At 35.1% G+C, this 26,852-nt stretch overlaps 3 protein-coding genes, 1 long non-coding RNA gene and 1 other non-coding gene across 5 annotated transcripts; 2 read left to right on the top strand and 3 right to left on the bottom strand.

The window, feature by feature from the left end:
- Positions 1 to 2,080: 2,080 nt before the first annotated feature.
- LOC110896286 lies at positions 2,081 to 2,984 on the top strand. Its single transcript, XR_002567806.1, has 5 exons — positions 2,081 to 2,121; positions 2,266 to 2,388; positions 2,485 to 2,539; positions 2,622 to 2,684; positions 2,812 to 2,984. It is a non-coding gene; the product is annotated as an uncharacterized LOC110896286 (long non-coding RNA).
- A 592-nt stretch (positions 2,985 to 3,576) lies between these two features.
- On the bottom strand, positions 3,577 to 6,361 carry LOC110893823 (17.8 kDa class I heat shock protein). Its single transcript, XM_022140968.2, has 2 exons — positions 5,865 to 6,361; positions 3,577 to 3,867 (listed from the first exon to the last, which is right to left on the bottom strand). The coding sequence occupies exons 1-2, from the start codon at positions 6,257 to 6,259 to the stop codon at positions 3,699 to 3,701; spliced, it is 564 nt and encodes a 187-aa protein (XP_021996660.1). The 5' UTR covers positions 6,260 to 6,361; the 3' UTR covers positions 3,577 to 3,698.
- A 5,636-nt stretch (positions 6,362 to 11,997) lies between these two features.
- On the bottom strand, positions 11,998 to 18,399 carry LOC110893822 (50S ribosomal protein L7/L12). The gene is made up of 2 exons (XM_022140967.2): positions 18,301 to 18,399; positions 11,998 to 12,982 (listed from the first exon to the last, which is right to left on the bottom strand). Exon 2 carries the CDS (start codon positions 12,893 to 12,895, stop codon positions 12,257 to 12,259), a length of 639 nt encoding a protein of 212 aa, XP_021996659.1. The 5' UTR covers positions 12,896 to 12,982; positions 18,301 to 18,399; the 3' UTR covers positions 11,998 to 12,256.
- Positions 18,400 to 19,972: 1,573 nt separating this feature from the next.
- On the bottom strand, positions 19,973 to 24,484 carry LOC110893821 (serine/threonine protein phosphatase 2A 57 kDa regulatory subunit B' kappa isoform). The gene is made up of 3 exons (XM_022140964.2): positions 24,293 to 24,484; positions 22,026 to 23,203; positions 19,973 to 20,491 (listed from the first exon to the last, which is right to left on the bottom strand). Exons 1-3 carry the CDS (start codon positions 24,318 to 24,320, stop codon positions 20,141 to 20,143), a joined length of 1,557 nt encoding a protein of 518 aa, XP_021996656.1. The 5' UTR covers positions 24,321 to 24,484; the 3' UTR covers positions 19,973 to 20,140.
- Positions 24,485 to 26,295: 1,811 nt separating this feature from the next.
- On the top strand, positions 26,296 to 26,369 carry TRNAT-AGU. Its single transcript has one exon. It is a non-coding gene; the product is annotated as a tRNA-Thr (tRNA).
- The last annotated feature ends 483 nt before the right edge of the window (positions 26,370 to 26,852 follow it).

The following is a 26,852-nucleotide window of genomic DNA, read 5'->3' as shown; positions in this document are numbered from 1 at the left end:
ATTGGGGCAACGTCCGGAATGGGTTGGAGAGGTGACTACCCAACTCGCCTGAAAGACTCGCAACCCCGTCTTACACTCTCTACTCCTTTACAAAGCTCCACAGTTTCCACGATCACTTAAGATATTTCTCATTTGAACCTTTTTAGGTGCTCTCTCTCTTCTGTCATGTTATTTTGGAATTGAAACTAAAAGTAAAAACTGGTCGATGTGCTATCTCTCTTCTGTAAGGTGCTCTCTCTCTTCTGTAATAAGTAAAAAACGGTCGATGTGCTATCTCTCTTCTGTAAGGTGCTCTCTCTCTTCTGTAATAAGTAAAAAGCGGTCGATCTTTTTTTAGGGAAGGGAGACGTACCCTCGACTGCAGTCGAGGCTCATGATGGAAACGAGGGGTGGCGGAGCACCCCGATAATGATAGCTGCAGTTTTGAGTTCTCAAAACAACAAGATCGACCTTTTGAGATTAAAAAGCAATGGTTTAGCATTTATTTTTTATGTCTCAAAACCGCCTTTCTTTGTCTTTTGTGTTTTCTTTCCTTGTGATTAGTTGCTTGTTGAGGGAACAAAAGAATTCTATGACCATCTTGACTTAAGACAAAATGATTTCTTTCAAGATCAATATAGGGTACCATTTGAGACCAGTGAACAACTGTTTTAAAAGGCCGTAAATCATCAATAAGAAAGGAGTTACATCATAATTCAATACCGAACCCGGACCACAAAACAATGCTCTCGTTGAGCGAGGGCCTGCACTCACTCCGCTCTCCTCCCCTAGTATATAGAGCTGTTGTTTTTTGTTTTTCTCGGTGTTAAGTCGGGGAGAGCGGACTTGTCAGCTAACATAGGCAGTAAAAGAGCAGCAACAAAGCAAGCGTTTATGGGAGCGACTCTCTGTTCCCATTCTCCACCGGGTCATCAAGTGATTAGCCAGCTCAATCCATTTTTCCATTCGACTTGCACTTGCATTTGAGAAGTATATCCTTAGCTTTCTCTCGTCTGAGCCAGGATCACGAATTCCGGGCAGCAATCAACTTACAGAAAACTAAGAACAATGACTACGCCCCCTACGATGAAATCTGCTCCACCGGGAGCCTGACCCCTTCTTCTAACTGGCTATTCCTTATCGGCATTTCAAGACAAAATCTTTCCACCTATCCTACACATTCGATCAAGGTTGTCACTGCCCGCGAAGCTTTTGAAGATCCGGGAACTTATGCGGGATCTCCAAAGCAGACCGGTTAATTATATCACTCGCGTCGGTGTTATATCGCTCAACAACAAGCACCTTCCCCGTTGGTGGGACTTCTATTGCTGAAATACTTGGAATAATTCTACCACTTCTACTAGGAGTAGCCTTTTTAGTGCTAGTTGAACGTAAAGTAATGGCTTTTGTGCAACGTCGAAAGGGTCCCAAGTTGTTCAAGAATAGCGTCGTTGAGTTTCTCGACCCTTTGTCTTAGGATTAGTCAGTTCTATTTTTTTATGTACAGTTTGTATGCGTATATAATCCTATATATGCTTATGTATGCCGCAAATATATACTTCTGGAAGCACTGCAGAATCAACTACTCCTTCATATTTGGTGTTAATCAAGGAACTGAATTAAGCTACTAGGATGTATTCCTCTTTAGCACGGGTCTTGCAGTATATGCCCATATACCACCAACAATCCACTACCAATTCGGGTTCCAGGTTTGTTACTTTCTTTAAAATTATTTGTTCTAGACCAAATATACAACATATTATTCTTTTATTATTATTGTTATATGTATTCTCCTATTTTTTAGATGGTGACATATATAAATGTAGGTAATAAAGTTGCTACAAATCAAGACCATAATATGAAGATGCATATAAAAGACTTATAAGAAAGTCGAACATCGTCAAGAAGAATTTGCATATGATGAAGAAGGTTTGGAACCTGTTCGAAATAATGAATCATAAGTTAAAGAGTTTGTTAGGGTCAAAATGATGTGTCAAACTAAAAAATAGAAATTTGAACATGAATTCGAATTCTGATTCGAACTCGAATTCTGATTCGAACTCGAATTCTGATTCGAACTTGAATTCTGATTCAAACTCGAAATACCACAAAATCGAAGAGCAAAAGGCGAACGCCAGCATGGTAATCAGCTTTTTTTCTACTTTTTACGGGTCGCAACGGATGTCCCAAAATTTTATATATCAAATGTTTGCTTTCTAGCCATAATTCTTATTTGACCCGTTAAAGATAAAACATAAACCATTGATTGAGAATCTAAAATTGCAGGTGTGACAGAATACTGTGGTATGGGGAGGGGATCCATCAGAAGTCATATACTCGGTGGGAGTCACGGTTCTCTGACCACCGGCCCGTTTGTGCAATGTTTTTAATATTTTTACATAACCAAAGGTGTGTAATCGGTAATACCATAAGTTTCAGTCAACATTAGTTTAACCTGAATCGGCATGATCTAAATCAAGTCCAAAACAAGTTCTTTTTGTGAAGGAGTTGAGAAGACCGATTGTGGCTGCTTGCGAGTTTTGACCAGTCAATTTTGTGGGTGAGTCATGTGGCTTTTTGGCATTTTTTATGTACATATTATTTAAATAGTTTACAACATCTTTTGGTCTCTTAATATACAGATGAAATGCCTTACATTTTAAAAGACTACAAATATGAGACAAAGTACAAGACTGACTTAAAAGGTACAGTACCTAGGCAATACTACTTAGGCAAGCTTAGTATCGACACCAAAGTTTATATTATATAGTATCGACACTAAAGTTTATATTATATACTTAAACACTTATAATTTGGTTCTTTTTTTTCTAGAGGGAACTCAATTTACTAAGGGAAAGGTTTTGGTAACTCGAAGGATATGCATCTTCAAAGGGACTCGACTATCTTTAAATTGTGTATCCACTGTATCACTAATTTATGTAACATGAGACTTTGTATTTTATTTTATTTGTACACTTGATATTTATCTTAATAGTTTTCTCCAACCCGGGTAGCACCCGGATGATAACCTAGTAATGAATAAACATATAAACCAATAGGATGGTAGTTTATTGGCAAAAGCAAAAACATTACACGTTAATTTAGAAGGAAGATATTTTAAATTCAAATCTTGAGACTATAATAAGGATTAAAAGAAATTCGTCTAAATATTAAAAACTAAATATTATTATTGATGACGAGGTATGACTCGGAACGGATAACCCGACCCGGTCATTACCTATTATTTTATTATAAATATATAATTACACATGTTTATTCTAGAATATTCTATTCTGCATGGATAAACCACGTAACCGAATCCCTAATCTTTTGGGAAGATCATGCAAAACCCTAACTTATCGGAGCCCATCCTAAGTTAGAAAAACCCTAATGGTAAACTATAAATAGAGGTAAACATCAAAGGTATGCATCTTCTGCTCTCATTTACTCTCTCTCTTTACACATATTCTTTTACTCCCAAACCGAGACTTATTCTCACGCCGGAGGGTGGTTACAGGAATAACCCCATTCCTGTAACAAGTCCTAACGGTGTTCTATTTTGCAGTCAGTTGTTCGGATCGCCAAGAGTTGAAGTCCTAGACAGAGCCTACCGTTCAGGTAGTGTTTTTTCAATTGACAATGGTATTTTTATAAAGCAACATACATCATAAAAACAACAAAATTTATTACAATTACCAACAACATGTTATGAATAAAACTCAAGCATCAGCCTTTGTTGCTTTGACGTCTTCACCTGAGCTCTCTTGTCCGATAATGTCAATAATCTTGGACTGTTTCTTCACCTGAGCCAACTTCGGTACCTTGATCTTCAACACGCCATCTTCAAGGTGCGCCGTTATGTTCTCTATGTCAGCATTCGCCGGTAACCTGTGTCAGGGCGAAAATCTCAACACTCAATTCGGTAGAGACTGAATATATTATATAGTAACCCCTCAGGGGCGAGGCTTTGTTTTTAGTAGATTAGGGTTTTCTATTCAGAAAGGGATGGCGCAGTTTGTTGCTCGTCTACCTGCTATCCTTATGTAATTTGCCCTGATGATTGGAATGGTTATATAGTTAAAAAGTAACAAAAATTACAGAACAAAATTTTATGTAAAAAGTGTATGAACTATGTTATCTTACTGAATTAACTCTAAAAGCATCCACAGTAACCTATTTTTAAGAGATGTTTTTGCCACATCAAATCCATTTTTATTATTAGGGGACTAGGGGTGGTTCACTAGTGATAGAATTTATCACTCACAAGCACCAATCAAGTTTCGCCATGTCATTGACCATTTTTCCATCACTCACAACCATTTTTAGTGGGGGTGGTCATCACTCATCACCACACCCAACAATTTCCCTCCAACCAACAATTCCACTCACAAACCCAAACCATCACGCCGTTAATTTTTCCACGCGTTAAACAATTCCAACAAGTCATCACTCGTTATACAAAGTGTGGCGGTGGGAAGTGCTTATCCCATAACGCGTTATACAAAGTTTAACGGTGGTGCCCCGAGTCCTCTTATGGCTGTTTTTACAACAAAAAAAAAAAAAAAAAAAAAAAAAATCCAAAAACAAGCTTTGATAGACCCTCTGTGTACTTTTAGTTGAAAAAACATATAGAGAAAAGAATGATGGTATAAATGAGTGGTTAAAAATAAAAATTGTGGTGATGATGTGGCTATGATATGTTAGATGTTTTTAGGTTTTCTGATTGGATGAATTTTGATGTCTTTGAAAAATAAGTGTTTCTTAATGGATGTTTTTGCCACATTATATCCATTTTTATTATGGTGGGTGTTGTTTTACAAAGGAAAAAAAAGGAAAAAAAAAAAACGCTTAAAAACAAGCTTTTATGGACCTTTATATACGACACGTTTACAGATGATGTGTATATGAGTAGGCTCTTAGACCACCCGTAGTGGGGCATTATGTGGGCATTATGCTAAAAAAAAACGCCCCCCACTCCCATTACATAGGGCATTATGGGGCATTATGCTCAAAAAAAAATTGCATTGGCGTGATATATAAAACGCCCAAAGGGGAATGTGGGAGAGTTGATGACCAATGAGATTTTTTAGAGGTTTTTTCTTTATTTTTATTTAATGCCCCAATAATGCCCAATAATGCCCCATCCCCATTACACCCCATTTTAGAAAACGCCCAATAATGCTCCTTTGCTGACTGGACCGCCACATGGCGTAAAATGCCCTAGGGTGGGGGCATTATATTCTCCTCCCACTACACATGGTCTTAGAAGGTAAAAGTGAAGTTACACTAATTTTTACATTATTTTACTAATTTCGTGAAAATAATGTTAAAAGTGAGGGATGTTTAATCATGCATCATGTAGTATGTAGTGGCGTTGATAGCAGAAAGAGAAGGGGGTACATACACTAATCGGCCTTTTTTGCCGAGAGTTACGCGCCTTATGTCCAAGGCTTGATGCAAAACTACTATTGAGTCGAGGGTCTCACCAAAAGCAGTCTCTCTATTCATTCGGGGTAAAGGTAATATTATCTACATCTTACCGTTCTCAGATTCTACCTTAGCTTTGCTATAATGGTTACGATGATATGTACTTTTAATTATAAAATTAATAAAAGAATGTGTGGTATAAATGGATGGATAAAAATCGAAAATGCGGTGAAAATGTGGGCCATGTGGCAAAGGTTTTGAGAGTTTTTAGATTTTATCAGGTAAATTTTAGTGTTTTTTTTAAAATCAGTCTTTTTTATAATGTGACAGTTTATTAGACACGTTTTTTAAAATGTTTTTTTTTTTAATTTAAAGTTCTTTATTGTGGATGGTCTAACCTGAACCGTCTCCAAAACTTTTTTTCTTAATTTAAAGTTCCTTATTGTGGATGGTCTAACCTGAACCGTCTCCAAAACTTTCCACTTGTCCTCTCCGCCCGGTGCCACTTGTCGCCATCCGCTTCCTCCTCCGCCTTCCTCTCCCCGCTAACTTTGAGCACCCGGCTCTCTTCCACCTCGATCTTTATCTCCGGGCTCTTCATTCCGGGGACATCAAGGGAGATCACGTGGTGACCCGAAGTTTCTTTCCAGTCGGCACGTGCCAGGTTGATAGTGTCGATATCTTTAGCGATATTGAGCGGGTTTTGTTCGAGGATCCTGAATGGATCCTCAGAAGGAACCATCATGTCCCATAGAGGTCGGTTGTAAGGGATTAAAGCGTTTGTGTTCATGAACAACATTGTTGTTAACATTAAGAAAGTGAAAGTGAGTGTTTGTGGCTTCCACATTGCCATTTTTTGTGGTTTTCACTTTTCAGATGCTAGTGAGTCAAGTAAATTGGCAAATAAGAGAATGTGTTTATGTAGGTGATTGTGAGACTGTGAATTCAGTTTGGTGGTTTATAATGAGGAGATTGTTGGGTGTATATATATAGATATATAGATATATACACGTGAGTTGTTTTGTTTTGGTGGAAGAGATTTCTGGAGAATTTCATGATGAAGGATCGGTGAGGTTCGAGAGATTGCAGGAAAATGCGATCTGGAAGCTTCGAGGTTTGTCATGATAAAGAGCTACAAAACACAAGGTTACTTAGTTTATGTCTTTTTAAAAAAATATTATTATGATTAGTTTTAAAAGTATTTTTTTTTTCGTTTATAATTTAAGATATGTTTTATGAAATTTTGAGAATGTTGTTGTAACGTGTACTTATTTAATTTTATATACGTTTAGATATATATAAGTTATAAGTAAACTTTTGTTTTGTTTGTTTTAATGGTTTTGCCCAATTCTTTAAAAATAGCCATTTTACTCCAATAGTTTACTAATATTTTTCCATTTTGCTCTATGGCCTTAATACCATCCATAATGTCTATTAACCATGGTTGTAAAAGTCGCTAGGCGCTCCCTAGTCGGATTCGGGAGTACTCGGGAGGTACTCGGGAGTATTCGGGAGTACTCGGGGAGTAATTGGCCTGGGAGAAGAGTACTCGTGCCTCGGCAACCTACCTTGTAGCGAGTACTCGGGGAGTACTCGGAGCCTAGTCGGGACTTTTACAACCATGCTATTAACTAGAAGGGCATTTTAGTAATTTTAAGAATAAAAGTATGGGCATTTTAGTAATTCCCTTACAAAGATATTTATATGATATATACACACTCTCTCCTCACTCTTCTCTCTCTCTCTCTCAACATCATATTCATCTATCTCTTCTCTTCACTTGTAAAGATATTTAGATGAATCTGATTTTGAGAGAGAGAGAGAGAGGAGAGAGTGTGTATATATCATATAAATATCTTTACAAGTGAATTATCAAAATGTCCTTCTTTTATTCTTAAAATTACCAAAATGCCCTGCTAGTTAGTTGACATTATTGATGGAGTTAAGGGCATGGAGAAAAATAGAAAAAATAGTAAATTATTGGAGTAAAATGACTATTTTTGAATGATTGGGGCAAAACTGTTAAAACGAACAAACCACGGGGAGCAAAAAGGAAGTTTACTCTAAGTTATACTTAAAACCGAGTTGTGAATAGTAATGTAAGGGGCTGTTTGGTAGCGTCTTAATGACCATTCAGATTCTACCTCTTAATGGTTTAAAACCTCTTAATGAATAAGAGGTAACCTCAAGTCTGAATGGTTAAGAGGTAACCTTTGAATGGTAAATCATCACATTTCACATTCTTCTACCTTCTCATTGGTAAAATTCTTAATGTATCCGCCTCTTAATGACAATTCAGAGGCTACCAAACAGCCCCTAAAATTGATCGAAACACAAGTGTATATGTCATCAAAGTTACGCCAGAGCTTATTAGTCATTTATTTTTGTAAAGTTGGGCGTTTACCATTTTCGTTATTTGTTTTTGTAAAGTGGGGCACTACAACGTGCTTGTTTTTATTTATGATTCGATAAAAGTTTTTTTTTTTTTTTTTTTTTTGTGAAAGATGATCAAAGTTTTATTTCAACGAGTCTAAGTATAGTTATTTTTTGTTTTTTTCCGTGAAAAGTGAACTGATACCGTTCAAACAATATTGGTACTAGTACCGTATGCATTTATGATGGTTATCTCGACGTGCCAAACGGCCCAAACAACATTGGTACGGTAACAATGCCTTAATGTTATCGTAGCGAATCGAACCGATACCGACTAAACAACAGTGGTACCAGTATCAACATTCATTGTTATGGTTTTCCATTCGATGTAAAACACTTGTCGATATCCCCCTAGACATATTATATGCGTATACATATAGTTTTGTAATAATAATTTTAGTTTATGGGTATTGTTGTCTTTTCACGGTGATTTAAAAGAGTAAACAAATGGTGTAGAGTTGCCTAGTTAAACTGAAACCAAAAATACAGATAAATGCAAAAAATATATATATTAGATTAATAGTGTTATTTTGGACAAACTACAAAGATGAAAATTGAAGTTTACTCTTGTTTCTATAACAAAGAACAACAAAACATATTATCGTATGATATTAGTCATTATGAAATTGCGAACTATGACTCTTTCATGTCGATCATTACACGAAAATGACCATAACTTAGGCTACGGGTCTCCGTTTTAGGCGTTCTACCAGTCAAATCGAAGCTTGAAGCGAGGAGCACATCGTGACAAGGCCCAAATGGCCTAGCCCAAGTTTGAGTCCAAAAAAACGCATTCTATGGGGAGTTACAATCACTTTTATGTTTTTCCTCATGTTATGCATTTTGTTTTTGGGTTTGTGTTTGGCCCATGGACTTTTTATGGCACGTTTAGAATTTATGTCCCTATTTAAGGGGCTATTTGTTTAGCTCTTAATGGTTAGACCTTTTACTGGTTCAGCACTTAATGGTTCAGACTGTTTGTTTCACGAGCAGATAGATGGTTAAAACCTCTAATCTGAATTGGTCATTTCACGAGCAGATAGATGGTTAAAACCTCTAATCTGAATTGGTCATTTCACGAGCAGATAGATGGTTAAAACCTCTAATCTGAATTGGTCAGACATTTGTCTTTAAACGATTAAGCATTATACAGACTCTTAATGGTTCAGATCTCTTACTAGTTTAGCACTTAATGGTTCAGACCTCTTCTTACTGGTTAACCAAATTTCTAACCCAGTTAGAATTAAACAAATTTCTCCATCAAATCCTCTGTTTTAAACGGGTTTGATGGAGAATTATAAGAAAATATATAAAAATATTAAGTTGATTCGTACAGAATTGGGACCTTTGATTTTGTTGAAAAGTATGGAACTTGGTGGATATAAGAGAGAATAAACAGAAAACGAAGAATGATTGAAGATTTAAGAACAAGAAGTGAAAGGATTTTAGTGGATTCTAGGTTTATATATTATGTATTTTATTTTTATGTTTTTTTAAATGTCAGAGGTATTTTAGTCTTTTCAAGAAAAACTAACAGAATATCCTAACAGTGTTAAAAAATTGGACTCAAATGGTTAAGAAAAGTGGCTATAGGGACTCAGGTTATTAAACATTTTGATTTTAGACTCAAGTGGTTAAAACCTTTAAAACACAGGGACTCAAAAAGTAATTTACCCTAGTATTAGCCATCGTCGTTGGAAAATGCACATATGCCACCGATCGTAACCACCACTTGATTCAACTTCTTATGTGCCATATTAGTGAAGGGTTGTAGGGTTTGATTTGTATTTATAGAGGGTAGTAATAAAGAAGTTTGGTTTTAGAATTTGAATTCACAGCTAATTATTAAGAATCCTACAATAAGAGATGTGAACTCTTTTTCTTTGTAAACTAACAATATACTTTCTAGATTGATGTAACCTCACACTATACTCAATATTTTTTTAACTCTTTTGATTATTATCCTTTATTATGGTAAATCATTGTCTACATTGAAACAAGATGAAACATGGAATCGGTTTATTAGTGGAAAATGTTTTTTACTAATAATTTCATAGTCAATGGAAGAGGTGGGAAACTCCAAAGGGCCTGTATGTTTTTCAATTGAAACGGTCAGGCGAGGTTCAACCATCACATAGGCCCCTTGGATCAAGAAGTCGCAACTGTTTGGTTCAAGTTGGTTCAAGCCAACTTTCGCAAAGTTGCTACTGTTTGGTTCAAGCTGGTTCAAGCCAACTTTCGGAAAGTAGAAACAGTTCAAATGATGGTTCTCGAAGGGTTCAATTAAGGGCCGCATATGTTGGTCCTTCAGAAATGGATACTGATGTAGACTAGAAAATGGGATAGGAAATAACGATTCTTCCAAAATTCGTTGATTCACGAAGAATGCCGAAAATTGGGATTTTCACACAAAACACACACTAGTGAAAAGAAAAATGACTGTTCATATATTCCAAAACTGATTTGTTTTCTCCCATTACATCCATATAAATAACAAGGTAAATCGAAAACGGGCCTCAAAAAACACTTGGGACAAAAGCTAGAACGAAATAAAAGTCCACCAAAAGCAATAAAAAACATAAAACGATAAATAACTCATAGAAATAAGCATTTTTGGGCCCGAACGATGACCCCCGTAGCCCAAGTTCGAGTCATTTTAGTTAAGCTCCTTTTGTCACACGATCTTAGGCCTCCAAATATAAGATGGCCTGATCCTCCACACTTGGGCCCGCATCAGATACCGACACAAGGGTTCAATTGTTCCTTAACCAACTATCGATCCAAGTCTGTAGAAACCGAGAATTTGTTCGAGTACAACGACGGTTACGAGTCTCACATACGTCATTTGTTGAAAGTAAAGTGTGTGCGTGATGTCAAAAAACAACCATAGTATATTCAAACCTTTGATATTTAAAATTCTAGTTTCATGCAACATATTTTAAGAGCCAATGTGACCACAAATAAAACATGATTACATGATACAAAGTCTTTTAAACATTTTGATGTACTATTGTATCGAAGTCGCAACATGCTAATACCGACAGCCTCATCTGATTCCCACGCCTTCTGTAGTTACATGAACCCAACAATACCAACTACAACTATGGTAATTGTCGTTGTGGGAATTCTCGTGGTACAACCAAAGACTCGAAATGCTTTTGTCAAACATCATCGCCATGATGTCGAAATAAGTCTCACTCGCCTTTTCTCTAGTATTAACATTGTTAATTGTAAGCGGGCTGGATTTGTGATTAAATTGTGTCGGGCAACAATTGGGGTGGATTATGTTATCGACTGAATCTATTGCAAGGTATGAGACTTGTTCCACATTGGTTGTATGGGCAACTAACGTATGATTTATATAACCCAAATGGCACCCTCTCCCGCTGGGCTACTCTTTTGGGACCAGTTCTACCATCTGGGTTGTAACAGATCATTGAACTTTCAGCCCGATTGCTCGCCATTAGGGTTGTTCTCTCTTACTTAAATTAGCCACTCGAATGATTAGATGTTAATAATGCTTTTCTCCGTAGAGATCTTAAGGAAAGCAACCTCTTATTATTATAATTAGCTCTAACAAAAATGATTGTAGCCAGCAATTTTTTACATAATTGTTATAATCTGTTTATCTTAGCTCTAAAGAGTCATAATCACATGTATAAAACACTGCAAACTAAAACACATCATAAAGCATCAAAGAAATCATATAATTACTTGTAACAAAACACATAGTAAGGGGTTGTTTGTTTACCTCTTAATGAAGCTCTTAATGATTAAGAACTCTTACCGGTTCAACACTTAATGGTTCAGACTGTTTGTTTCACAAGCAGATGTCTGAATGGTTCAGACATTTGCCTCTGAATGATTAAGATTTATACATAGTCTGAATGGTGAAGACCTCTAATCTGAATTGGTCAGACATTTGCCTCTATGCCTCTGAACGGGTAAACATTATACAGACTCTTAATGGTTCAGACCTCTTACTGGTTCAGCACTTAATAGTTCAAATTTCTTACTTCTTACTAGTTCAGCACTTAATAGTTCAAACCTCTTTACTAGTTCAGCACTTAACATTCAGATATTGCCAAACAGCCCCTAAGTCTAATTATCTTTGCTACAATAGAAATAAGAATATTATTTTATCAAACACGTAGCACATCCAATGAACTAAATCATTACAATCAAAAAAGAGTATCATATTATTGTGTTTCTTACCAATTAGCATACATCTCAACTCTCAAAAGAACAATAACAGAAAGGCAAACCCAAACTTTCCCACTTGAAAATAGTCCATAAACATGCATAAGTGTACGTATGCTGCTAGACGCCTAACGCTAACAAAACCCGTTCATGTCTTTCAATAATTCCTACAAGAAAACGAGATTTAACGATTGAGGGATACCCGTTCATTTGATGTTTACTCCATCACAACTTTGGCACCAACGGCTTTCATTTTCTCGATGATTTGTTCGGCTTCTTCTTTCGTCACTCCTTTCTTGAACACAATGGGCGCTTTTTCAACTAAATCTTTCGCTTCTTTAAGCCCGAGATCAGTAACACTTCTCACTTCTTTAATAATCTTGATCTTCGAAGCTGCTTCAAACGAGTCAAGTTTCAACTCAAAGACGGACTTTTCGGGCTTTGCCTCTTCCTTTGCTGCAGTTTGACCTTTTGCCGCCACACCCGATACCCCGGCGGCACCTGGCTTCATCACCGCCACAACCGGCGGCTCTTTCATACCCATCTTTTTCATCATTATCGACGAAAGTTCAGCTACTTCAACTAATGTGAGTGATGACATTTCGTCTACGAGTCTCCATACGCGTTCGGTTGGTGGGCTGCGGTGTTCGGTTGGGTCGAATGTTGCGGGGTCGTAATCTGTTGGGAGTCGCTTTTGGTCGATCTCTACTTCTTCTTCCACTTGTTTTGCAGGTTGACTGAACATTCGGGTCAAACCTGTTGACTTTACGTAATTGAGTGCAATAACGGGAGAATGCATAGAATTTGAACGGAATCCATAAGGTAAATGATGCCTAAGCCTTAAAAACAAACTCATTTTTTTTTCACTTTTATGATCGCCCGTTTAGTTTTCAACTGGCCTATAGAAAACCCATTTGCTAGCTCTTGTATAGGAATGATTTTTCTGCAAAAAAAAAAAAAAAAAATTGTAAAATTACGGGTTGGATGCTGTTGCGGAATTTTAAAATAGCATTTAACAAGGAGGCTTTACATCAATTCAGAGATTAACTATTTAGATAAAATTACTTTATACAAAAACATGATACAAAACTAGATTCTTGCCATAAGCCGCGCGTTGCGGCGGCAACGACTTAGTTGTTTATAGCTAATGACACGTTATGTGATGCGTTAATCATATGAAAACGTGTGTTTCGACGTATCCGATCTAACTCAGTGTAACCTATATAAGCATTGTAGTTATAAAAGAAACAGAACTGAACACGGGTTGGTTCGTTTAGTGAGGGTTCCACATAACCACTACATTATCCTTATATTTGAATCAAAACCTAGCAGCATCAACAATCAGTGACTCGAATTTATACTGTCGAATGACCAGAGTCCAGACTTGTTTCCAAACATAATTTACGTCAAAACATAGACCAACCAAAATCGTATGCAATAATAAGCATGAAAACGTATTATACTTAACCAGACTTGTTTCCGAAAAAAATTATGTCGAAACGTGAATTTATATCGTTTACACTGAAACATGAATTTATAGCCACCCATAAAAATAAACATGAAACGCATTATATTGACCCGACTTGTTTTCGAAAAAAAATACGTGAGAAAAGTTACGTGAAACGTGAACTTATACGACACGTACTTAAAAATAACCATGTGAAAATATAGATTTTTTTCTTTTAAGCTAAATAATGAAAACACGGATTAGAAAGTGGATAGTCATACACGAAAAACAAACATCTACATACATACCTATATATATTCATCTATATTCATTCATAGGTAGAGATATATTTATTATGGAAAAGAAAGATAAATAAACAAATGTATACAGGAAAAGAAAAAAAAATCATCCAACTGTCACTTTGTTACCAACTTTCAGGTCACTATAATATATATAAAAGAAAGGGTCGATAGCTTTGATGTGACAGCCACCGACCTTTCTCTTTAAGATTATATAAACTAGATATAGTAATAGCAGTATCTCAAGATTATTAACAAAATGAGACTCGTACCTCAAACAAGAATCCTGTAAAATCAAATAAATTACTATAATTGTGAAAATATTTCAAAGTTTCAGGATATGTTTGGCAAGGAGCTTTAAGAGATTTAGCTTTTTTTAAAACAATAAGTTCACTAAAAACATGTTAGCTTTGATCTAAAAAAATAAGCTTAAAAAATGCTAACTTTCAAAAAATACAAAAGAAGAAACTGGACCTTGAAATTAAGGGCGTGAATTTCTGACACGACCCGAAAACCCGACACGAACCTAACACGAAATTTGTGGGTTTAGGTTTAGTCTAAACGGGTTCGGGTCAGTTTCAGGTTGAACCCGCGAACCCGTTTAGGTTAACAGGTCGGGTTCGGGTCAACCTGGTCGGGTTGGCGGGTTGACCCGTTTAACACATTTATACTATATTATATTTTTTTTACAATATATTTTATGTCATAAATTAAATGGGGTGTGTATTTTATGCAATGATTATAACTTAAAAAGAGAAATTAACATAGATTTTATAATTTAAATATTATATTATTATATACATTTGTGTTTTTTAAGTAAATTTTAATTTTAATATATTAATTTCAGAAAAAAATAAAAAAATTCGGGTTGAACGGGTCGTGTTCGGGTCAACCCACGAAATTTCGGGTCGTGTTCGGGTTCTTATGTATGATACGATTTTCGGGTTCGGGTCGGGTTCGGGTTTGTGTAAAATTTTCGGGTTCTTATGTATGATACGATTTAAAGTGTGTGCTCTTTTTCTGTCATTTTACGCTTTTCAGCTCATAGTTGTGAATGGCGAATAGCGACAAAAAGCGATAAGGTACCTATATGCTACATAACGAATAGCGATAAATAGCGAGCGGCTATTTTATAAATAGCGATACATTAGAAAAAAAAGTAAATAAATTGTATATGTATGTTATATCAAAATACCCTGGTATATATGCTATTTTACATGTATATCTAAAAAACCTAAATTCCAGCTATTTTATAGCTATATTTAATTGCTATTTACATTAAAAAAACAAAAAATAAATTAAAATGTCTCTATCATCGCTATCTATCGCTACAACCATAATAGCGAGCCTAGACCTATACGCTACGTAACGCGCTATAGCGATCGCTACGCTCGCTATTGACAACTATGTTTCAGCTACAACTACAACTTTTTTTGCTAAAGTTCCAAACACTTTTATATAACCAACAGTTACAGCTTACAGCTACCAACGAATGTTCCGAACATACTCTACTCTCAGTACTTCATTAGGTAGAACAATAAAATAGAAAGCGGAAACGCTAATTTCAGATTGAGCAGCAACATTGACATAGAAAGTAAAAAAGAATAAGAATGAGAAGTCAAGGACCAAACCCGGATGACTAAACTCGTTAAAGAATTCAAACTTTTAACAAGATTTTTCAACACGCATCTAACACTTAATATGACCAAAAGAAACCATCTCAAATACCTCCTCGGGTAAAAGCTGACACTAACTAATGCTAACTTAATTTTACCAAATAATGATTAGATATCCATGTTACATACATGAAACTTAAACCTCTATAACGTTTAGAAGATTAATTCAAATTATGAACTGCCGAGAAAAGAAATCAGAACTAGATATATAGTAGCTTATAGCAAACAATTCCTAAGCTTATCATTCTTTCCCCTTTGTTAAAACCATGGTTGCAAAAATCGTGACTAGCCGGCGATTAATCGCTGACTAGTAGCTAGTCGCCCATCAACTGAGTAATTTTCTGCTAATCAGTAAAAAAATCGCTAGTCGGCCTAGTCGGCCCTAATCGGCCCTAGTCGGCCCTAATCGTGACTAGTCGGTCGAGAAAAATCGGAAAAAATCGGGAAAAAACAAAAAGAGTCGGAAAAAATCAGAAAAAATTGGAAAAAATCAGAAAAATCAGAAAAAATCGGGAAAAAAAACACATATTCCGGCCAAAACCTCCCAGATTCTGGTCAAAACTTGTCCACTTAAAAAAATTACATATAAAAATATATGTATATATGTATAAAAACTTAAAATTATACATAAAAAGTCCGATCCAATTATTCCCGATTAATCCCGAGTAGTCACTAGTCCCTACCTCACCGACCCGCTAGCGACTAGTGAGTTCTCCAACCTTGGTTAAAACCCGCGCTAAAATAAATAAAAAAATATATCCATACCCATAACTTGGCTACTTGGCTCATCCTTGTTCTATACGAGGAACACTAAACAAGATTTATAACAAACCCCCAACTTAAGACCATTTTTCTAACAGGACAGTTAAATCTGATTCTACAACCAGAATACAACAACAACAACTCTACCCAATAAATCCCACAAATAACAAAGCCATCAGTAGGGTCTGGGTTTGGGGCATAGTTGTCAATAGTGGCTATAGTGCTTGCTATAGCGAGCTACGTAGCGTTGCGCTTATATGGCGCTATAGGGTTTATAGTGACAAGTAGTGACCTTTTTGTAAAAAATATAGAACTCTAAAGAGCAATGCCCTTTAGGCTTTTTTTGTTTCACAATTGAAAAATGAAGCGCATTTAGAGGAAGACACATGTAAAAATAGTATATGTTGATAAAAATATACATGTAAAACATTTCTTTAATTTTATACTCCCTCCGTCCCATTAAAAGTGTCCTGTTTTGAATTTTCAAAGTCTTTATTTATAAACTTTGACCTTAAATAATTTTGTTTGTGTTAGATAATACTTGATGAAAGTTATATGATTTGAGTGTGTTTTACAAATGTTTTTATCGGGTTAATTTTCATCAAATTTTATATAACACAAAAATATATAATTAAAGTCAAAGTTTATAAATAAAGACTTTGAAAATTCAAAACAAGACACTTTTAATGGGACGGAGGTAGGTCATGTACTGCCCCACGCGGGCCCGGGTTTTTCGGAGCTGCATTCGTGTCCGCAGGTGCGGGCACGCATGAGTTCAACCAAATTTCAGCTCAGAAACTCATTTTTGCACACCCCCCCCCCCTGCGCGCGGGTAGGACTTGTGGTAAAACATGTCATAAAGCTACAATAGAGTAGTAAAGTCTTTACCTTATAAACAACCACTCACTTTGTCCCCACACCAATGTGGGACAAAGTATTTACCACCTTTTGAGACTTTTATTCACACACCCAAAACTTACAACATATAAGTCCTAAATTTTTGCTACTAACTATTAGCTCCATGATCTTAAATGGCATATATAATAGTTTTTTTTTTTTTAATTTTATATGTGGAATCTTATTTATTTTCAAAACATAACATATTTTTTATATTTTTTTTCTCTATGTGTGCTTTTCTTAAATAGCTTTTTTATGTCAAGTATTTGATGAAATTTGAATCTTTTTTATGTTTTTAACTACTGAATTTGATGAAATTTGATGAGAAAACTCTTTTTTTGATGTTTAGTAATTATTATTTTATGATATATATAATTTTAATATTTATTTATTAATACCGTCTCGGCTTTACGCCTCGTTCCGCCTCAATACTTACGCCTCGTGAGGCGAAGTGAAAACACCTCGAAACTCATTTCCGGTTTTTTAAACCTTGAGGTAGGTATTACTTTACCGCAATTTTGCAAAACATAAAATAGGCAGGGCGCTATTTCGCCGCTATCGCTACATAGCATATAGGTAGCTTGTCGCAACTGTCCGCAATTCGCTATTGACACCCTCTAGGGAGGGTGGGATGTACACAATTTTTTTACCTATGTCCCTAGGTTTGTTATCCTACAACCTGAATAACAAACACTCATCAATTCCACATTAAACATACCTCATCACAAAAGTTACAATTACAACCACATTATCAATAACTTTGTTCATGTTACACTATCATTGGCTATACAAAATATACACAAAGTAAAGTAATTTCATAAGTCATAACTTTCTGCACACAATCACACAAGAATATGAATCCTATCAACCATCTATAATATGGATTACAAAACCCTTAACTTAACAAATTAGACCTAGAAATTGAACCAACAAACCCTAAATAATCTAACTAAAGTTCTAAATTGACTAATTTGATTTTACCCAATCAACATCAGACGTTAATAAAAACCCTAACGAAACGGAAGAGTGACTCAATAAAAATGAAATTGTGTGAGATCAAATCACAAAATGTTGCAGATGATAAATGGCAAACAGTTATTTCGTGAAGCACGTGATATGAAGATCGAGTGCGCTAAAGCACGTGCCGCCATAAACGAAAGAAAATGAGAGAGAGAAGTACCTGGTTTCTTTGAAATGACGGAGCTCCAAACTGATGCTACGACAGGGAAGAGGTTTTGGGTTTTACACTATATTCGTTTATGGGCCATTGGGCCCAAACCATATATCATTCCGAATTAGAGGTCCACAAACCGGATTTTGAGCCCAAACCGGTTCGGCTTTGGTCAACGGAAGTCAAAACGGATTTTTCCCAAACCAATGTTTTAAAAACAGATTTTTAAATCATTTCGGAGTGAGAAATGGTTCAATCGGATGAATCGGGTTGTATCGGGCGGTTCAACCAGGTCACTAGCTAACCCAAATACAAATTCATCTTAAATAGGATTTATAATTCATCATGCTTTTATCTAAAAAAACAACTATTTTCTTGTAAAATATTAGTTTTTTGTTGCAAAATTAGGTATTAACGTTCTAATTTATCACAATATTGACAACTAAGACCAAACCTTGTCCCAATGTTGAGTACTAAGGTTAAACCTTGTTAACTTTTTTGTTAAGTTTTACTAAAATTACTAAAATATCCTTTAATAACTAGAGAGTCTATTTTTTTTAATTAATTATATTTGACTAAAATAATTTAAAGTAATGTTTTTTTTGTTTTATTTATATTTTTTTTTTATAAAATTGAATGGATTTAAAGTTCATTATTTATAAACTTTGAGTTTATAAATAATATGCTAGTAAGATAAATTTTTTAACTTAATCTAAATAATAAAACAAGTTAAGATTTATAAAAATAAATAAAACAAATTTCTGATCTAGGAATATAACAGTTTTGTAAGTTGAAATAAATATGGGGTTTTGGTTCTGGATAAAACGAACAAATAGCATGTAATATTCGTACCAGTTTGCGATGTTATGTACAAGAATAGTATCGTCGGAGTTCCGATATGCCGGCACGGCTCCAATCAGTTGTAGAGATGAAATTGGCAGTGAAATTGTGTGGGAATGAGGTCGCATCAGGTCAAGAGACGTATATTTATACTCGAATTTAAGATATAACGGATAGAGAGGATAATGGGAATTTCGGAGTTAAATGGGTTAGCGGATAAGCACAATTTGCAATTTGATGGATTGGCGGGAAGAATTATTCAAACCAAACACAACCTATATTTTTTCGTGTTAAAAAATTAACTATAATATAACGAGAACACAACTCATTTAACCCGCACACACTTTATGGTGTATTGGCCTACAATAAAAGCAACCTGACATGGTGTATCGACCTACACTAAAAGCAACCTGATATGTCTGTTTTGCCATCTCAACTTGTTAAAGAGTATCATTGCATTATAGTTCCTTTCTGCAAAATCCAATTCCGACTCTAATTCCTTCAAATTATCATTCCTTCGACAAATTTCAACTCCTTCAAAAAAAAAAAAAAAAAAAAAAAAAGCGATTCATTACGCGAACCATACGCAACCTTAGCTAAACCTAGACCAAGTGACTAGCTATGAAGAGGAACATTTATAGACAGCATTGGATTTCTTTAAATTATATTTCAACTTAACTTTGGTGACAAAACATGATAAGACTGAAAAAAAAAATAGTCTCTTTGTATAGCACATCACTAATAATTAGAACATCAGAGAATTTTTTTTTTTTTTTTTAAAAAGGAAAAAGAAAAGTGTTTTGTGATGTAAGGGGACAATTGTCAAATGACAACTCATCAATCATGTTGTAATGCCCCATTTGCCATGTGAAATATTATATAAGTTATAAGTATAACCACTAGGTTACAAAATAACCAAACCAATTGACACAAACACTATTAATATACAACACCATTGTTGAAATGAGAGTAACAACACTCTCAAACTACAAATACACAACACCAAACATTAGCAAGAGACGACACACGTGGAGGTGGCGGTGGTGGGTCCCTCTAAAACCGAAGCATTAGCGGCTGCGGTTTCAAGGTGTTCCCATGTCAACTGCCGCCTCTCAGCCACCATAACGGTGGCTGATTTTTCCTCCTCGAACTTGCATTGGCATGAAAGCACTAATTGTTCGTCAACCTCGTTAAACATTTTTAACACGTTTTGTGCTAGGTTGAGCACCGTGCGGTTCCAATGGTTCTTTGAGTTGTGTTGTAATGATGAGAAGACGATAGGCATGATTACTTGGCGGTTGCACATTATAAGATGGTGTATGTGCTCGTTGTTCCATAAGAAGTGCGCTCGTTCCGCCACCTGAACGTTATTACCAAAAATTAGCTCGTTATAACAACATTAGCAGTTTTGATACGGCGATATTAACTATTATGTCTAAAGTTTTGAATTTATATGAACATAGTAACATGTATTATAAACACTCTATAGAGTATAGACAAGTTTGACCAATTAGAGATAGAACATAGCATGAACCGACCCGTTAAGTTAACGGGTCAAAAATGCCACGTGATTAAACCGAGTTTTAATGAGTGATCATGCTAAATCACCAATAGAATTCTAAAAAATGGGCAAGTTGGTTAGATCGAGCAACATTCCAAAAATAAGTTTGGATCAAACACAAAATTTTAGGATAATCAGGCCAAGTTGACCCATTTACTTATGAGCATGGGCGGACCTAGCCTTTGGCCAGGGTGGGCGGCCGCACCACTTGAAAAAAAAAATTAGTGTATATTTCATGCAAAAAAACCTGACGTACCCCTCGAAAATATGGTTGAACACCTCATCCGCACCCCCAGCAAAAAATTTATGGGTCCGCACTGCTTTTGAGTGGGTCGATTCGGCCTTCCAATGGGTCAAATTAAGAAAAGGGAGAGTAAAATGCCATTTTTGTCCTTGGGGTTTGGCCAGTTTTGCGACTTCCGTCCAACAGTTTGTTTTTCTGCATCTGGATCCAAAAGGTTTGAAATATTGTCATTTTCATCCGGCTCGTTAACTCCATCCATTTTTCTCCGTTAAGTCAGGGGTATTTCCATCTTTTTTGTTAATTTAAAGAGCAATTCGCTCTAAAGATTCAGTCAAGGGTATTTTAAATGCTTGTACGTAAAGTGAAAAAGACCGAATTGCCCCTTAAGTTAACAAAAAAGAGAAAAATACTCCTTACTTAACCGAGAAAAAATGGATGGAGTTAACGAGCCGGATGAAAATGGCAAGATTTGAAACCAGATGCGGAAAAACAAACCTTTGGACGAAAGTCACAAAACGGGCCAAACCTTAGGGACGAAAATGGCAGTTTACTCTAAAAAATAGCTTATAGAAACCTCCTAAATCATTTCATTCCAAAAATAAGATTATAATTATTATAAATTTATAATCATATTTGCTAAAAAAAATTCTTCAAACATTAGACATGAAGCATTTCAGATATTACCTATTATGCATCTATTGTGAACTCAAACATGTACTATGTAACAAAAAGAGTTAATTACTGTTTTCGTCCCTGTGGTTTGTCAAAAATCACTATTTCAGTCCATTAGTTTAAAAATTGCGATTTCAGTCCCTTTGGTTTCACTTTCGTAACAATTTCAGTCCCTGTGGTTTCATTTTCGTAACCATTTCAATCCATTATTCTGTTAAGTACAGGGACTGAAATGGTTACGAGGTGGACTGAAATGATTACGGAAGTGAAACCACAGGGACTGAAATCGCAATTTTTAAACTAATGGACTGAAATAGTGATATTTGACAAACCACAGGGACGAAAACAGTAATTAACTCTAACAAAAAAAACAGTTATTGGATAACTGAAGCATTTTACAAAAACTCAGAAAATTACCTGAAAATGGTAGCTATCAAGACAACTTCTTATACGCCGAAACAACGGAACCATAATCTTTTCAAATTCATCGGTCCGGATCAACTCAAGCAACTCTTCCAACTCGCTCAAGAACATCAACTGCTTCTGACTACTCATCACGGGCCAATATTTCAGCAGCCCGTTTATGACAACACTCGTAAGTTTCGGTTCCTTTTCTATAAACTGAACAACACAATACGTTAGTTGATGATGATAACCACCAACGGATTTCGGTTTATGCAGCGGAATTAAAACCCGTGACAAAAACATCTTGTGTTCTTTCTTTAACGGTAACGCAAATCCACTGATAACGCTCCCGAATATCTCCAGTAGTTCCGCAATCCCGTTGTGCTTTTCGGTTTCGAACACAAACCGGTAGATAACGTTGCTGACGGCCATCCGAATAAACGGTCGATGAACCATGAATTTGCCGTAAATCCTGTGTAAAACCGACTTCAAACAATCGCGTTCTCGTGGGTCCTCGGAGTCAAATAGATTGAGTAATCTTAACAAGAATGGATGGTCGATATACTGCTTAGCGATTTTCGGATCGAGAGAACTTAAACTAACGAATCTAAGGAGGATTTCGTAAACAAGTTGTAGATGTGACCAAGCGGGATCAAACCACGGATCGTCATCTTCCGTTTCGCCACGTGGCGAGTTCGAGTACTTCGGTGGGAACTCACGGAAAAGATTGTCGCCACATGTTTTACATATCGCTGACATGGCGGGTTCGGTGAGTTTTACGGAATCCGAAACGAGAAAATCGAGAATCTCGACTAAAACTTGGCGTTTTTGATCTTTTTCCGCGTCGTCTTTATCTTGATCGTTGAAATCGTATGTAACGGAGCAGAGATTCAACTTACTGATCAAAAGTCTCGGTTTTTCGGAGTTTTGGACGTCTTTAAACGGTATATGAGGCTGGATCATATCGCCATTCGATGTCGGGAATATAGATGATGACATTTTCTTCACAACGTTTAATCGAGTCGAAATAACGTTACAGGTGTTGGTGAAACCGCCATTGTTGGTTAAATCGGTGGCTGCATTGCTACCGTCTGAACAGTTTTGATTCGGTTTTGATGATTTACGGGGGAGTTTTGCGAGAATCTGTTTAAGCATAGTAGAAAAAGTCGAATTTGCAGCCAATAATAAGCCTGAAATATGAAGAATTTAGTCATCTTTAGCAAAATTTCTCAAGAAATTCATGTTTAAGGATATGACCAAAGCTATGATCTGATTGATCTCATCTTTATTAAAAAAAAAAAAAAAAAAAAAAAAAAAAAAAAAAAAAAAAAACTTTTCAAGAAAACCTAGTAATACCCATTGGTATGATCTCATCTCACATAAGAAATTTTCAATTTTTCAAGAAAATCAATATGAAAGAGAACTAATTTTAAATTAAAAATTTTGAAAATAAAAAAACTGATTGCTGTCATCTTGTTTTATATGATAAATTTACAACTAATAATACCCAAAGCTATGATCTGATTGATCTCATCTTTAAAAAAAAAAAAAAAAAAAAAAAAAAAAAAAAAAACTTTTCAAGAAAACCTTTTAATACCCATTGGTAAGATCTCATCTCACATAAGAAATTTTCAAATTTTCAAGAAAATCAATATGAAAAATAAATCATTTTAAATTAAAAATTGTGAAAATCAAAATACTGATTGCTGTCATCTTATTTTATATGATAAATTATGATAAATTCACAACTTTTAAAACAAATATTTCAAGATAATCTAACACACTAACACTACTTGTTCATACACATATCAGAAACATATAAATAGATCTAAAACAAGCTAAAAAAATTAAAAAAAAAAATAAAAAAAAAAGTGAAAAAAAAATAGTAGTACTGGAATTTGTAGATCTGAAACTGAGATCAGGATCTAGTAACATACCTAAAAGAAATGTGAAATACAAATTGGTAAGAAATCCCAGATCAAAAAAAAGCCCCAAAATTTGAATAAAAGGATACAACTTTTTTAAAAATTATATGTGAGCAAACTGAAACAGAATATATATAAAAATTTGATAATGCCAGTAGGGTTTTGTCAAATAGCAACATGTGTTTACATTAAAAGATTGTTGAAGACAGCAATAATATAATCTAAAAGTCAGAGCACTGAGAATCAGGTGGTGTTTGCAGAAGATCTTTACATACACAAATATATATATATTCATATATTTTATTTTATATATAGTATACATATAGAGAGAGAGGATATATATATAATATATACCTGGGCTTTCAGGGACAAAAATGGACATGGGTTTGGGGAGAGAAGCAGAGAGAAGAAGGCATGCAAGTAGTGAGAGAGAAAGGTGGAGGAGAGAGAATTTTCAGGTTAAAAAGCTTGAGATTGAAGACATAATAATAATAATGGTGAAAATGGAGCCCATTTATCTGTATTTTGTTTTTCTTCTTTATGTGTGAGGATCCAAGAAATGGTTTTTAGTTTGAACTTAAAGGACCGTTATTGTAACAATCAGAAATTCAAATTATTAAAGTAAATTAAAGAGTAAATTACTTTTTTTTGAGTACTTATATTTAATGGTTTTAACCATTTGAGTTTAAAATCAAAAATTTTAACGATCTGAGTTTCTAATCGCTCATTTTTTGACGTTTTGAGTCCAATTTTTTTCATTTTATAACGTTTTAAGTCCAATTTTGTTCATTTTATAACGTTTTGGGTCCGATTTTATTTAAAAAAATGGACTCGAAAGGTTAAAAGTTGAACTTAAAAAGTTATAAAAAAAGCATAGTTTTATAAAAGAACATAACAACATTATAATGGAATCACGTCTCTGATGAAGTGGTAACTTCTTGACATAACAAAAACTTTTTGACCGAGAAGGGCGTGAAAGGTTTATCTGTGAACTGCATCGCGCTTGTGAGAGATGGAAGAATGACGGGCCTATGAAAATCAACCAATCACATATTTTGTTTCTTTTTTTAATTTATTAGATTCAAATATATTATTTATAATGGGTGGTGGATAGTGAATACTTGTAAAACCATTACACACTAAAAGTGAAAAAGAGTGAGTAAAAGCTCATGCCTACATTACATGATAGTGATGTAGCACTCGTTTTACGATGTGATAGTGAAAATGGATGAAACGTTTATCCTTTACACATAGCCTAATACCTGTATCAAAATCACAAAATAAGTACCAAGCTACATAGCAAGTTACGCGCAAACAAACTAAATGTAAACAAACTAGGACTTTTAATACGTTAAATCATAAAGACAGCTTTGAAATTTGTATTTAAAAAGTAGAACATCAACGATTAGCTAAAGATATAGAATACATATGATCTATGAGATTGTATTAAAAAGTGGATTTCTGTTATATTCTTTTTTCATTCGCTTTATGAGATTGTATGTGTGCAATTCTTAATTAGTTATTGTAGTTGATTGGGTTTGTGTCACTTTCACTCAAATCTGCCTCATTACCATGTGTGTCGTTGCAGGGCCGGCTCTAGAGGCTTGGCAACCTAGGCACGGGCCTAGGGCCACCAAAAAATAAGGGCCTCCAAGTTTTTAAAATTTTTTTATATATACTATATGTTTTTATTAGGCCCAAATTAATACGTTTATTTCAAAACTAAACTGATTTTTCATTCAAAGAGTCCAAAATAATATTGTTTAGCAAACAAAGGTCAAGTTTCAAAACCCATTTCGCCTTGATTTCCAACTATTACAACACAACAACCATCGACCTAATCATCAATATTTAGCGGCCTAAAGCCCCTAAATACAGCCGCAATCATCGTTCCCACTTCCCATTGCAACCTGCTTTCAATTTCTAGGATAGCGGCTATCATGAAACGAGAAAAGTAAGGGCAATCACCCATTGCGTCGAGATTGGAGGAGAGGTTATCGGCGAATTAGGGCCCTTACTTCATAGTTCGCTTAGGGTTTCCAAAAACCTAGGAACGGCCCTGTGTCGTTGTAACTAGAATCCATGGGTTCTATGTAAAGATCAAGTCAAAAGAGGACACAAGGTCTTAAAACAATGCTGACAGAATTTAAAACCGACTTTAAGAGGTCATATCTCGGTCATTTTAAAACATTTTTGAGCAGTTCTTGAGCCTAAAATGTACTACTTTGTGCTAGCCATTCACCCACAAAATTTTGTAATTTTTCAATATCCTTTGAACCCCCAAAAGCTGTTCGCAAAACTGGTTAGAGCACCCGTTTTGTAAATTAAAAAGGGAACACAAGGAGGAATCACATATTGCTTTCATAGCTCAGTTGGTTAGAGCACCCGTTTAGTAAGCGGGAGGTCTTGAGTTCGACTCTCAATGAAAGCAATTGTTTTTATGATTCTTTATTTTAAATTGGGGTGGCTGAAAGCTTGATACTTTTGGTATATAAGAAAGGAGTTTTATCATGTACAAATGGAGTCACTATTTCATAGGGAATGAATGCAGATTCAAGTTTTTTTGCACAAGCATGTGCAAAACAACCATACCAATCTCCATGGCTGGTATTTTCCTCATTTGATAGGATATAATTTTATTATCTTTAATAGGATTTCCTATGTGGATCTTGATGATCTTGATCACTATGTAGTAGTTATATGTTGTGCTTGATTTTTATACTTAACTTTGGACGATTTTAACGGTTTATGAACACGCATACGAGTTATTAGTATAATATCAAAACAAAATAAAGAATCGTTTTGGTTGATACAAATTGGTTCCAATAAATAAATCCCATAGGTTTTGGGTTAAATAAAAACAAATCCTTGTATTTTTTTTAGAAGAAAGAGTAAACATGATTTCGATTAAAAT

The sequence above is a fragment of the Helianthus annuus genome, chromosome 12 (genome assembly GCF_002127325.2).
Source record: "Helianthus annuus cultivar XRQ/B chromosome 12, HanXRQr2.0-SUNRISE, whole genome shotgun sequence".
Classification (NCBI taxonomy): domain Eukaryota; kingdom Viridiplantae; phylum Streptophyta; class Magnoliopsida; order Asterales; family Asteraceae; genus Helianthus; species Helianthus annuus.
Note: the sequence above shows the minus strand (reverse complement) of the source record. Positions and strands in the feature narration are given on the sequence as shown.